General features: G+C 49.7%; 4 protein-coding genes across 4 annotated transcripts; 3 read left to right on the forward strand and 1 right to left on the reverse strand.

Moving 5' to 3' along the window:
• Window positions 1-141: 141 nt before the first annotated feature.
• Window positions 142-1,335, forward strand: K452DRAFT_279060 (uncharacterized protein; the record flags this gene model as incomplete). Its single annotated transcript, XM_033539396.1, has 3 exons — window positions 142-951; window positions 1,024-1,213; window positions 1,281-1,335. Coding segments are annotated over 3 exons (1,053 nt in total), but the record flags the coding sequence as incomplete, so codon positions are not given.
• A 206-nt stretch (window positions 1,336-1,541) lies between these two features.
• On the reverse strand, window positions 1,542-3,452 carry K452DRAFT_291853 (uncharacterized protein). The gene has a single exon (XM_033541263.1). The coding sequence runs from the start codon at window positions 3,234-3,236 to the stop codon at window positions 1,644-1,646; it is 1,593 nt and encodes a 530-aa protein (XP_033392779.1). The 5' UTR covers window positions 3,237-3,452; the 3' UTR covers window positions 1,542-1,643.
• A 2,157-nt stretch (window positions 3,453-5,609) lies between these two features.
• On the forward strand, window positions 5,610-8,060 carry K452DRAFT_341627 (uncharacterized protein; the record flags this gene model as incomplete). The annotated part of the gene is made up of 5 exons (XM_033545378.1): window positions 5,610-5,867; window positions 5,922-6,328; window positions 6,378-7,079; window positions 7,136-7,253; window positions 7,280-8,060. The coding sequence occupies 5 exons, from the start codon at window positions 5,610-5,612 to the stop codon at window positions 7,952-7,954; spliced, it is 2,160 nt and encodes a 719-aa protein (XP_033392780.1). The 3' UTR covers window positions 7,955-8,060.
• A 1,012-nt stretch (window positions 8,061-9,072) lies between these two features.
• K452DRAFT_353671 (uncharacterized protein) lies at window positions 9,073-11,656 on the forward strand. The gene is made up of 3 exons (XM_033545839.1): window positions 9,073-10,089; window positions 10,144-11,051; window positions 11,103-11,656. Exons 1-3 carry the CDS (start codon window positions 9,130-9,132, stop codon window positions 11,494-11,496), a joined length of 2,262 nt encoding a protein of 753 aa, XP_033392781.1. The 5' UTR covers window positions 9,073-9,129; the 3' UTR covers window positions 11,497-11,656.
• Window positions 11,657-13,490: the final 1,834 nt, after the last annotated feature.

The following is a 13,490-nucleotide window of genomic DNA, read 5'->3' on the forward strand; positions in this document are numbered from 1 at the left end:
CTCGGCAACTGTACCCTTCGGGATGTCATTTGCGATTGGAGTACGTACCCTAAGGACTTTGTTTGCCACGACTACGCGCTTGTAGTACGACTTTCTGCGGGTGTTACGCTTGCCATCTGTTTATCCATTAAAGCAACATACATGATCGCGGTAAACTACCGAGCCCGGTACAAGAAAAAGACAAAATGTCTTACATTCGGAGACATCGTCGTTGCATCTATAATTGGAAAAGCCCAAATATCCAGCGAGAGTATGGTCAACGGTGGAGATTTCCATCGTAAGAAAACTACTCATCAATGCCACAAACACTGCAAGAAATGGACATCTTTATCAGAGACTGGCGACGATATCGGCCACTGCCAAAAATGCGCTGGCTTCAACTCTGTCAACAACATGCCGGACCTGCCCTGGCCGATGCTCTCGACGAAGTCAAAAAAGTCACTCATCTCGAACCTCGGCCAGACGTCACTTACGCAGCTGCTGATATTGAGTCTCTGGTCCACTGCGATGTTAATTGTTTCTACGCTCTTAGCGGTGCTCGTTGTTCCCTATTACCAGGGCGCAGTATGTATCGCCTGGACAACCTACAGAGAACAGTTTTCGAAAGCTCAAATCCTCGCCAAAATGGATGGACAAAGCCTATGGACTGAGTTCGGAGCCTTTTGTATTTCGAACGGCGCACAGCTCATCTACTCGGCACTCTACCTCCTCCTGCTTTACAACATCACTCTTGTCAGTATCGAGCACGACTGGAGTCGATTTGAGAAAGAACGGCGCCGACTCCGCTGCACGATTGTGAAAGGCCATAGTTTTGATCAGTCGTATCTCTTGCAACTCCCAAAGATGGTCATGTTTCCCATTATCGTCTACAATATCATTATGCACTGGCTTCTAGGCTTGGCGATCTACACGGAGGAGATAGTTGCTTATAATGGTCCTACGCTTTACCAAGTGAGTTTTGCATTCTACCGGTTTTAAAGGCCGCGCACAGAGTCCCGTATGTTCTAAATGCTAACAACACAGATTGTAACCGTCCCAGCATGCGTATGGGGTTCCACAGCGCTCATGTTTGTAATGACTGTAGCCTGCTGGTGGACTTTCACCTATCGCCGCGAGGGCTACATCCCGCAAATGTTCGGCTCCATTCGCACACTCTGCGCCGCTACAAGCGAGCTCCAGGACTTCCCACCTGAAGGCATACAATGGGGAGATCGTAGGTTCAGCCATCTCTTTAAACGTGTGTAATAATAGCTTACGGAGAACTAACGGTCAACCTACAGTCACAAAAGAAGACACCGACAGCCCCTGGCGGCACGCCGGCCTGTCCGCTGGGCCTGTCGGAAAGATCGTGCCCAACGAGCTGTACGCCTGACACCGCGAAAGCCACCAAAACAGTTGCACAACCCAGGGAGGAAAGCGGGAGCTTTAACAGATTGCAAAATGTACTAGCCCGAAACAACGCTCGCTAAATAATAATGGCGTTTATGTTTTACTTACAGAGTTTTAGTAGGTAGAATGCAACAGTTACCACGCCAGCTTCCAGGAACCTAGACAGAAACGGTGTGTTTTTGTACGCTATTAGTTCATTACCTACTACACTGCCTCGCTTTAACATTTCATCCATCCCCCGCAAACGAAATCCCCTATGCAAGAACACGCACTCCTTCCCTCCTTTTCCCTTCATAATCATCATCGCCGTCTCCCCCATCCAGCCCCCAAGCCGGTAGCTCCCACACCCTCGATGCATTCGTCCTCTCATCCCTCGTCACCCCCCTCAACACCTCGGGCACCTCCCCCCGCTCCACCCACCCCACCAGCCGATCAAACGCCTCCAGCGGCAGCGGCCCCTTGCCACCATGACAATGCCACACACCCGGGACCTCGAAAAGACGAAAATACGCCGCAGCCCCAGCATCCCGCTCCAGCACATCGCGGTAATAGACCTCGCTCCCCCGCACGGGGATCAGCTGGTCGTCCATGCCGTGCCAGGACAGCAGCTTCCCCCCCGCGGCCTTGAAGTCGGTAAGGTCGGGGTCGGCGGCGCTGATGACGCTGGCGTAGACGTTGTTGCTGGCGCGGATGAGGGGCGCGAGGTCGTTGCGCGTCAGGTTTAGAGGCTGCGACGAGGGGTCGCGCAGCACAAAGTAGCGCAGCCAGCCTTCTGCGACGTTGAAGGGGACGGGCGCGCAGGCGGTGCCAGAGGCGTCGCACGTCGTGTTTGCGATGCCCGACAGGGGCGCCCCGCGGTTGAGGCCATACCAGAGGGGTGAGGCGTCCTCTGCCTTGGCGCCGGCCCAGACGGCGTTGGCCACCTCTGCTGCAGCGGCAGTGACAGTGGCGTTGAAGGCGCCGCACGCGACGTGCTGGCCGACGACGTCGTGCGCATCAAAGTCGCAGGGGCCGGCGATGATGCCGTCGGCGGTCCCGTCCAGGCCGTCGCAGGCCGCGACCGCGGCGGCGGTGATGGCGTCGAGCACGCACTGGGGCGGCGCGGTGCCCAGGTCGTGCATCAGCGTCACGGGGTAGAACATTGCGGGCACGAGCGTGGCCATGTGGACGGCAGGCGCGCCGGCCAGGATGCCGTCGTAGGCCGAGGGGTAGCGCTGGGCGAGCATGATGCCCTGTCTGCCGCCGGTCGAGCAGCCTGAAAAGTACGAGTACGCGGGCTTTTGCGCGTAGTAAGCTTCGGAGACGGCTTTGCCGAGGACGGCGGCGTCGCCGAGCGACACGGCGGCAAAGTCTTGCAGCAGTGCCCAGTTGACGTTGCCGGGGCTCGTGAGGGCCCACGGTGCGGGGTCCGCGTCAAGGGCGTGCCCGCCGTCGGTGGCTACGACGCTGTAGTTGTGCTGCAGGGCGCTGCCGAGGGCGTCGTCCAAGAGGCGGGTGAGGAAGCCGCCGCCGCCGACGCCGATGAGGCGCGAATTCCATCCTTCGAGCGGCAGCCAGATCGTCACGGTGATGGTGTCGTTTTGGCCGGGGTGCGTGTACAGGACCGTGACGTTGCAGAAGGAGATTGTTTCCGGGGGCGAGGGCAGCGGAGGCACCAGGGCGTTTTCCGTAGGGACGGTGGGCAGGTTGTAGATCGGGTCTGCGATGGTGTCGAGGACGGCGCCGCCGGGGAGGGAGATGTTCATGAAAGTTGCCGGGTTGCAGTTTGCGGTCGTGTCTGCAGCGGCAGCGGGCGCGCACAGCAGCGTAGCACCCGCGATCGAGCCAACAAAGCGCCGCAAAAACATGGCCAAAAAACGCGGCGTAGTACCGAGACAATGCCTATATCCATCACAGGCCACCGTCACGGCGATATAAATACCCGTGCGAAAGTCGGAAGCGGAAGCACTTTGCGGCCTCCGCTCCGCACCTCGTTCTCGCCCTCATTGGGCCACGATAAAGCACTCCGACTCACCATCCCGCACGACCCCTTACGTGACGAAAACGAGCTGACGATAGCATTGGCCCGCCTCAATAATAAGCGATCCGCTGCCGTGTGACGTAGCGGCTGATCTCAGCCGGTTGGTCGCACGGGAGATGGTAGCCGAGGTTACCGGGGCATATGAATGGATGAGGAAGCCGAAAAGGAGCGCACGGAAAGAGGGGTAGAGAGGGGAGGTCGGAATAAGGTCGATGGCAGTGTTCGCGAGACGGTGGTGGTGGTGTGCGATCGTGTTGCGGGGAAATAACCTTATCTCAATCCCGCTCTCCGCAATCGGCGCTCGTGGCCTGCGTGGGGTTGCGTTTGTCACACCGACCCTTGGCGTGATGCTAACTACTGCACACCATCCTTGTCATCTAGACTCCTAAGGCTGCGAAAGCGTTCTGCTTTTGTACCTTGCTCCGCTTTCAATTTGTTTTTCTCATTGAGGAAAATAGACAGTGGAGACCTCGGCCGGCGTAAGGCTGAGGTGATGCGTCTAGACTGCGGTCGAGGCCATGATTATTTAAAAATAATCTTGTAGAAAAGAAATAGGTACTTATTTGTTAGACTAACACGGGATACTACTTTGGGAACTGCAATTTTGATATTGAAGCATCTATACTATACGTATATTAACTTGGAGACTGATGAAAGAACCCGCGGCATGCTGTAAGATCGGACCCGAACGACGCAATACTCTATGAATCGGCGGGTTCCGTCGCGTAACCTATCCCGAGAGATTTAGCTGCAGAACGATATTCACCATTAAGTGAAGTTCACCATCTAGCAAGTTGATGGAAGATAAAAGCAGTACCTATGAAATGCTTCTTGTCTAGATATATACTCAGGTCCTGGATATAGGTAAGGTTATTTTAGAGTGTATACGTGCTTACCTAGATTTTATTTCTACTTTGTATAAGGGTGATTTTTTCGTTAGGAGAGGTTTGCTTCCTATCGAGACAGGGTATAATGTAAGCCGTCCCTATAGAGTACTCCCTATAAAGCTAGAGATACAAGTTCCCGATATAAGAGAAAAGGTTTTAAAGCATATATATACTATAATCATCTTAAATATGTTTCTCTTTTTAATCTGTGTAGCCATTACCATCTCGTTAGCTAGTAAGACTCGCTTAAAGACGACGAACGTTACTGTTATGCGTGCGGACGACTTGGTTTATGCAGTGATGTTGGAGTCTATGAATTTAGTAGGCGAAGATGCAAATGCTGATGCACAAGATATGCTGAGGCTTATCGTTTCAACATGGGAGACAATAGTTCATGTGGATGTTTGCTTTTTGGTGAAGAATATGGAGCAAATCACAAAAATTGTGGCGCTATCACATGGCAAGCTACCTTGGCATATCAGCACAGGGTTTGGCCGTCTGCACACTGCCACGTGTTTGTTGTTACCTTGGAGGTTTAGCGAAAACATACAAGAAGGGCGGGATTATGAGAGTGAAACCCGCCTTCTTTGTTCAAGTAAAAATTCTTTGATACTGTTTGAAGCTAGTCACAGTACTTTCTAGCAGTCTCCAGACACATCCCTCTCCACAATGTCGTTTGTACGGAACCAGCATGCACTGGAAAGCCTGACAGACGAAAGTTTTGCGCTGGGACTTGTCCTTCCGCCGACCGATTACATACCGCAACGGTTTTGGAGATGCGTAAGATAGCTATCTCTTTCCTCACGTTCTTTCGAGTGGCTGAAAAGTAAACCTTTACAGTGCAAATGTAACGAGGGCAAAAACAGCGGGAGTGTTGGCGACTATCCAGAGTGCAAGAACCCCAAATGTTTGCACACACCGACTGGCGTTTGCGGATGCTCCAATGTAACTTGATGGGTGATAACGTCGCGATTGTGTCCCTGCGCTTTGTCTTTTTCGTTTGACTCGTTTGTCCAGCAGTAGTGTCGGACAAAGGCAAATATTTCAGTTTCACTTCATGTCCGATGGTGTGAAGGCGGTCGGGAATGTTCGAGCCTCTTCACGCAGCTACGTCATTTTTCCAAAAAGGTACTAGTGGCTTCTTAGCCGAAAGACGCGCACCTTCTCTCGGCGACGCGGCTTCTGGTCAACAGTTTTCGGACCACTCCACCTTTCTCCAAATTTGCTTGAACCTTCCTGGACAGACAGTCTCAACAGCTTCTACATTTCATTTGCCGCAGCTGATCGCCCTGTCTCTGGCGCGCTCATGAGATATGGACGACCAGATTGACCCCATCTGCCTCCGATTCAACGCCCGCCTTGCAGCCTATCGGCAAAAGGCCGAATTAGCTAAGCAGACTACAGGACAGCTGCCAAAATCGAGGCCAAGAAAAGACATCGTCATTAGGGAACATCAAGTATTCTCCACTATTCCATCGAAGCTCCTTGACGATGAAGTTTATCATGCAGAGGATGAGTTTGTTCCTCTCGCATACCCGCCCTCTACCAGAAGTATGAGAGAGCTACAACAGGTATGAAGTCTGAGGTTAAACGACAGACAAAAAATACTTACTAGTAATTTGCAGATGCCGCTGAAGGATTTGCGATTGGAGACTCATCATCACGGGAGAGTCCTGATTGTACGGTTGCCAGTAAAAGCGCTTAGAATACTGCGAAACATTCAGACCGTCGTTGAAGACTCTGAAGGCGATGTCGAGAAGCTACTCATCTTCAACTTTCCATTGTATCTGGACCCGACATCTTCACTTCCCCGAGGTCAACACATCGCAATCAAAGAGCCATACTACACAGCCCATGGTGAGGGTGGTGTCATCCATGTGCATCATTCTTCGGATATCCTCCGCCTTGGATCTGCGGACGAGCTGGTGTCACCACCTATGAAGAATGGGGCGACCAAGAAAACTGCAGAACAATGGAAAGTCGAGGGAAACGAAGCTTACAAGCGGGGCCAATATCAACAAGCTATTGAATGGTTTGTTGCAAGAGTTTTGTTTAATGGCGTATTCAACTAATTGTCGCAGTTTCACTTTAGGACTTGCGGTCTTAAATGATCCCACCCAAGAACTTGGCCGGACGTTGAGACGCAACCGAGCGTTAATGCACTTATCTCTCGAACAGTACGACGCCGCCAAGGCCGACGCAATACAGTCTCTAGACAATACCTCCAGCAACATCAAAAGCTTGTATCGCGCGGCGATGGCATGCTACGAACTCGAGCAGTTTTCAGAATGTGAAACTTTTCTACGGAAGATACTTAAATGCGACATGAGCAACAAGGACGGCCAGCGGGAGTACAAGCGCGTTTTGGAACGTCTCAAAGAGGAGCGACTTGGAATCTACAACTGGAAAGAGATGATCAACAAAGTCAAGAACGGCTTGTCGTTGGACCTGGCGTCTTTCAGAAAAAGAGTTACTGTCAAGGATACGGGAGACCGTGGTCGAGGACTCTTCACCCGTGAAGCAGTTAAAGCCGGTGATCTCCTTCTCGTCGAAAAGCCTTTTGCTGCTGCTTCCGGAGACGAAGATCCCAAAGAGAATTACAATCTCATGAACAGCAACACTCTGCGCTTTCACATCAGTAAACACGTTCAGCTTGTTCGAAAAATTGCCACAAAACTGGCAAATACATCTCAGGGACCAAAATTCTTGGATTTGCACGCAGGAAGCTACCCACGGACCGGTAAAGAAGGAACAATCATTGATGGGACTCCTGTTATTGACAAGTAAGTTGACGTTTCCAGTTATGTCAGCGACCCCGAAACATACTTAAAGTTTACAGTTTCCTTAACATTGCCATTCTCGAACTGAATTGCTTCGGGTTCCCTGGACGCACTCTTATTGACGCAACATCTACATCATGTGAAGACTCCTTAGGCATCTGGATCACTGCTTCCTATGTCAACCATAGTTGCATCTACAACAGCAAACAATCGTTCATTGGCGAATGATGGTTGTCCGTGCAACAAGAGACCTCGATGAAGGTGAGGAGATCACCTTCGCCTACTTCGACCCAAAGCTTGGACTCGATAAGATTCGTAAGCGGACACTTCAAGAATTTGGTTTTGAATGCAACTGCGGCACCTGTTTCGCGGATGTTCAGTGTACACAGGAATCTTGTTCACAGCGGAACGCAATCAACGCTGAAATCACTACGATCTTACTTGACTCCAACTCTGGGACCTCCGCGCCTATGGTGGATCGCGCTACGAGCCTCCATAAGAAGTTGGCTCAGACATACGACAGAGTAGCATTCTTGAACCAGCCTCGTTGTGTTCTTGCACAGGCTACTGCGAGATTAGCTATGCTTCACGTCTCCCGGAACGCTACCATTGCCGAGAAATATGCCTGGGAGGCCACAAGATGCTTAGGATTCAAGCGCTTGAGTTGTGCGGAAGGATTGATCAGTACTGCTGGCCATGTGGATGGCACAGTTATTGAAGCCTGCATAGTCCTCCAAGCTATCATGGCGAAACGGAACTCGCAGACGGAAGTGAACGTCATCTTGAAAAGGGCGAAAGAATTCTACAAAATGTGCTTTGGGGAAGACGAAACGTTCTCTGAGAGAATGACCGGACATGTCATATACACACCTTCTTGAGCTTGCTAGCTACTGCATTGAAGGCCAAGGTATCGACCCGCAGCATGCTGCTGGCCTTAATAACCTTCAGCGGATTCACTTGGGTTTGGGATTAAAAAGATAGGACTAAATCTTGATACTGGAACCTCAGCTCACGCTGAGACACTATCATGTCTTGGTAAATAGACGTCCTAATCCCAATCACTAGTTTCAAGGCCCATACACACCCCCTCTAGATATTTTACCCACCCCTTAAGTTTATATTAAGTGAAATTTACGATACCTATGGAGTACTCCTTAGGTACTTATAATGGACTATCACGTTGCAATTAGTAGGTGCTATATAACTATAAAGAGGTAAAAGTATGTAAGATATAATAGTATTTAAAAGCTTGTAATAGTAAAAGTATAGAGAAGTATTAGAGTGTTCTATAAGAGTATAAAAATACAATGCTCGAAGGGTACAAAGGTACCTATAAAGGTATAGAGATATGAACTACCTGAGGGCAGAAAGTATATCGCATGATTGTACAGTAATGTTTTTACGGGGGGTGGGCAAAATATCTAGAAGGGGCGGGGAAATTGTTCTGTGCCGTGTTCTAATCAAGTGCTGCCTGCACGAAGGAACAAAACGTCAATGATGAAAGAAAGCACGACTTTCACATGCAAGCATGAATGCGTCCGAGCAGGGGAAAGCGTGGGGTGTGGGGGTGTGCAAGGTTTGCGGCGCATAATTGTGGCGCGGATGTTGGAGTGACTGGGACGCGAGGCGCATTTTGCAGGGGTATTGCGGCACCAAAAACGCCTAACGTTTCTTTGTCGCTCGCTGACGCATCATTGGATGGGTTTGGCACCGCAAGCGCGCTTGTTTCCAGACTTCTATGGGGAGGCTGGGAAGAAGATGTCGAGTTTGGAAATAGATAGCGAAGCACCGCCACGGTCGGGCGCTTGCAGGTATTAATCATCCTGATATCGCGCAAAAGAGCAGGGAATTTGGGTTGCAACACGTGGGTGCTGCGTACGGCGAAGCATGTATCGCGGCGTGGACTTTTCTAAGCCACAAGGCTACAGCAGGCCATCAGTGTGTATATAATCAGGACGAGACCGGCTATCATCATCATCTCAACCCAAACTTCATCCTTCCAAGAGACTCAACACGTTTCAATCAATCAACCACCTGATATCGCCCATCCATCATGTCTGAAAACGCCATTCACTCTCTCGCTGATCCTTCCATGCTGGAACAGATCGACCACCTTTTTGCCTGCAACGTCGGCCACCACATCGATCTCCCTCAAATCGTCGTCGTCGGCGATCAGTCCAGCGGCAAATCCTCTGTCCTCGAAGGCCTTACACGCCTTCCTTTTCCGCGCGACAGCGCGCTGTGTACCCGGTTCGCTACTCAGATCATCTTCCGTCGCGCGCCCGTTCAGTCCGTGTCTGTATCGATTGTTCCAGGGAAAGGCTCCTCTGACAACCACGTTGAAACTTTAAAGGCCTGGAAGAGAGATGATATCGAGACACTCGAAAAAGATGTATTCGCAGAAGTTATGGATGAAGCCCACGAGGTCATGGGCATCTCAAGAGGCTTGCAACCCCTAAGGACTTTCTCTTCGGATGTCTTAAGGATCGAAGTTACGGGACCCGAGAAGGAACATTTCTCCGTCATCGATGTGCCGGGAATCTTCCAAAATACCGGAAAGGGCAATGTGACGAAGGAAGATATCATTTTTGTAAGGAACATGGTCGGCGGGTACATGAAGAACTCACGCTCCATTATGCTTACCGTTGTACCGGCGAACGCGGACCCTGCCAACCAAAGCATCCTACAGATGGCCGAAGATGTCGATAAAGAGGGCCGAAGGACTTTGGGGGTGTTGACGAAACCAGACCTTGTGGACAAGGGTGCAGAGCAAAACGTAATCGACATGGTCCTCAACAGGTCACACGTATTGCGCTATGGATGGTTTATGGTCAAGAACCCTGGACAGTCGGATCTGCGAACACCAAATTTCGACCGGTACATGGCTGAAAAGATCTTCTTCGAAACTGAAGAGCGCTGGAGAGGCCTGTCATCAGACCGGTGCGGTGTAGATGCCTTGAGGGATCGGTTGCAGGAGCTTCTGGCCATTCATATTCAACAGGAATTTCCAAAGGTAAATCTGGGCTGTGTTTCTTTACCGGACAAACTTGACTAACGAGCTGTAAAGGTCAAATCCGAAGTCAACAAAAGCCTCAGAAGGTGTAGAAAGAATCTGGATGCCTTGGGACCAAGGCGCGATACTCCAATGGAGCAGTCCCGGTTTCTCATCGACATGGCAACTCGTTTCCAGGAGGTAACTAGCAAAGCCCTCGATGCAAAGTATGTCGACGACTGTTTCACAAAGCATTCTGCACTCAAAGTTGCTACACTGGTTGCAAACCGCAACGAAGCCTTCTCCACTGAGTTTGAGAAGCATGGCCATACCTACCAATTCAAAGAAAACTGGAGTGAAGAAAAGCAAGAAGATAGCGATGTTGATGACAATGACGAGGACGAAGAAGAGAAAACCGAAGACGAGGAAAGTGAAGACGAGGAAGACGAAGACGAGGAAGATGACACAATTGATTTTGGTCACTCTGGCTCGTCTGACGGAGAGCGTGTGATGGTAAAACGCACAAACGCCACTCGTCGCGGACTCTCTGCCCAACATATATCCAATTATGCGGACGAACTGGAAGACATCCTCTACTCGAAGAAATATCTACCGCACCCCAGAAGAAAGGGTGTTCTGAGGTGGTTGAATAACATCTACATCAATTCCCGCGGCTTTGAGCTTGGCCAATTTGATCCTTCTCTTCTAGCAAACACCATGAAAGAGCAATCTAAGAGTTGGGACCACTTGTCGTATCGATACATCTCTGATGTTGTGGAGACGACACACGATTATATCAACACTCTTCTCCAAATCGTTTGTCCAGACGAAGGCATCTGCCAAAGAATCAAGTCAGCCATCATGGATGGCCTCATGGAGAGATACCAGAGAGCATTCGACCAAGTCAAGTTCATTCTTCATGTGGAAAGACTCGGGACGCCCGCAACGCAGAACCATTATTTTAATGACAATCTGCAGAAGTTGTAAGTAAAAACAAGAGAGTCTATCAGTAGTATGTGTACTAACCAGAGCAGCCGCCAAGATCGCAACCGCAAAGCCGCGGAAGGGAAATCTTTCAAGCCCTGGGAAGACGGCGAAGCAGTTGTCTATCTCAGCGACATCACCCAGACGCAATCGATGAGCAACAAAGCCCACACTGTCCAGGAGCTTCACGACATCCTGAAGTCATACTATAAGGTGGCTCGAAAGCGCGTTGTGGATACGTTGTGCATGCAAGCTGTGACCTACCACCTCATTTCTGGTCCAGACACACCGCTCAGGCTTTTCTCCCCAAACTTCGTAAGCCGGCTTTCGGCTGAAAAGCTGGATGAGATCACGAGAGAGAATTCATTGGTTAAGCATCGACGCGCACAGTTGCTCAAAGAAGCTGAGGACTTGGAAAAGGGAAAGATGATTCTGTCGCGGTAACGTCCTGAAATACTTTCAACAAGGTGACGAAGATTGAGACGCGAAAAGGTTATGAACAATGAAACTGTTTTACGTAAGGCCCTATTCATATGAAATACAATCCTTTCTAGAAACAACGCATTTGTTTGTACGTAAGAATAAAAAGTTTCATCAACCTTCCAGGGCTTTCCACTATTGACACAGTCGAAGAAAACCATCCTTATATGTAATCAGAAGCATCTTGCATCGAAAAACACCTCTTGATCATCATGTCCTTCCGCTTCCACTTCCGAATGACTATCACTGTCTCTGGTATCTCCAGCAGGCTGTGACAACTTCACAACTTCTTCATCACCCGAAGGAGAGACCTTGCGCCAAAGTAAATAGAACAACCTGTTTCTTTCAGTATCATAGTCTTCCTTGTAACGTTCAAATACCTCGACTGCACTTTCCCCTCTCACTGATCTCGAGTAAGCATCGACGCCTTTCAATCCGTGATTGAGCAGCACTTTCAGTGTATCTGAGTCTGCCCAGCCAGCGATCAAGTGAAGGACTGAGAGGCCGAGTTTGGTACGAGGAGATATATAGTTTGCACCCAGTCCAAGTAAGCATGAAAGAGCTCGCGAAGATTTAAACCGAATGGCCGTTAGAAGCGGCGTTTCTCCGACATAGTCGTGGGCTTCCAGAAATGCTCCAGCATCGAACAACATCTGTACCCCGCTCTCGAGATTGCTGCTAGCAGCACAGTGTAAAGGCGTCCAGCCAAAGTTGGTTACAACGTTGGGGTCGTTTTTAACACTGCTCCTGAGAAGCAAGACTACAATCGGAAGAACACCAGACGCGCATGCATTATGAACTGGAGTGCAACCATCGCGATCGGCAATTGTCGGGTCAGCTCCGTGCTCAAGCAGTGTGCAAACTGCATTCCTGTTGCGGATACGTGTCGCCCACCACAGTGCCGTTCTTCCGTTTACGTCTTGGGCGTTTATTTTTGAATTTCGATTATATATTTCTTGCAACAGATCCTTTCCTTGAAGACCAAGAACGGCGATATGGAGTTCTGTGAGCTCGAAGTCGTCGTTGTGAATCTTCTGGTTGATTTGGAAGTATTGTTGAATTTGGCTTCCGTCTTTTGAGGTACTCCCCTTTACAAACGAATGCTGTAAGGCCATATCTGCCGCAGTCCTTAATAGTATCCAAAGTCAGTTACCTGATGGAAATGAGTGCTTTAGCACGCATGCGCTCCGTGATAGTACGGTACTTACCCCCAACCTTGCGCCGGAAAGTTCATATCCGCACCTGCCTGTAGAAGGAATTGGCACGCTCCGATATTGTCGTGAGCCAAAGAAACCTGCAGTAGTAAGTTTTAATAAAAATGGCCATGAAAATATATTATGTCGGAATTATACTTCGACTTACCATCAAAGCATTCATGTGGAGCCCTTCACTAATATCATTCACTTGAGCTTTTCCTGCTTCAAGTAGACATTTCATTGTCGTTATGTCTCCTCTCCAAGACGCGGTGAACCATTCCGACTCCCAAGGCACGATGTTGCGTGTCGTTATGTTCAGCGACAGCCCAGAAATCGCAGTGAATGTGTATGCCACAGTGATAGCTTGTGACAACAGCCACGAGGGAAAGTAATAGATCATTGTGAGTTGTTTTTGTTTTGCAAGGCAACCTGTGAAGCTGGGCGCGAGGAATTAGACGCCGCTTGTCCTCCTAGATTACTGCTACCTATAGAGGTATATATGCTGCTATCTAAAAGAACACGTTTCTTGTTAAGATCCTTAATTCCTTGCAGTAGAAGAACGTGTGGTGTAAGGGAGTCAGTTTATTGTATAACAACTAACCGTAGGGTTGAAGCTGTGCGTTGTTAGAGTGATACTGGCTGACACAACCCCTATCACAATAATCGTCTGAGCAAGGTAGTTTCAAGAGTGGGCCTCCACGGTATCCAAGGAAAAGAGTTCCCAAAAATCGCGTTGTCAGTATTTGAGATTTTGGATTCGAG

Source organism: Aplosporella prunicola, assembly GCF_010093885.1.
Source record: "Aplosporella prunicola CBS 121167 unplaced genomic scaffold K452scaffold_34, whole genome shotgun sequence".
NCBI lineage: Eukaryota > Fungi > Ascomycota > Dothideomycetes > Botryosphaeriales > Aplosporellaceae > Aplosporella > Aplosporella prunicola.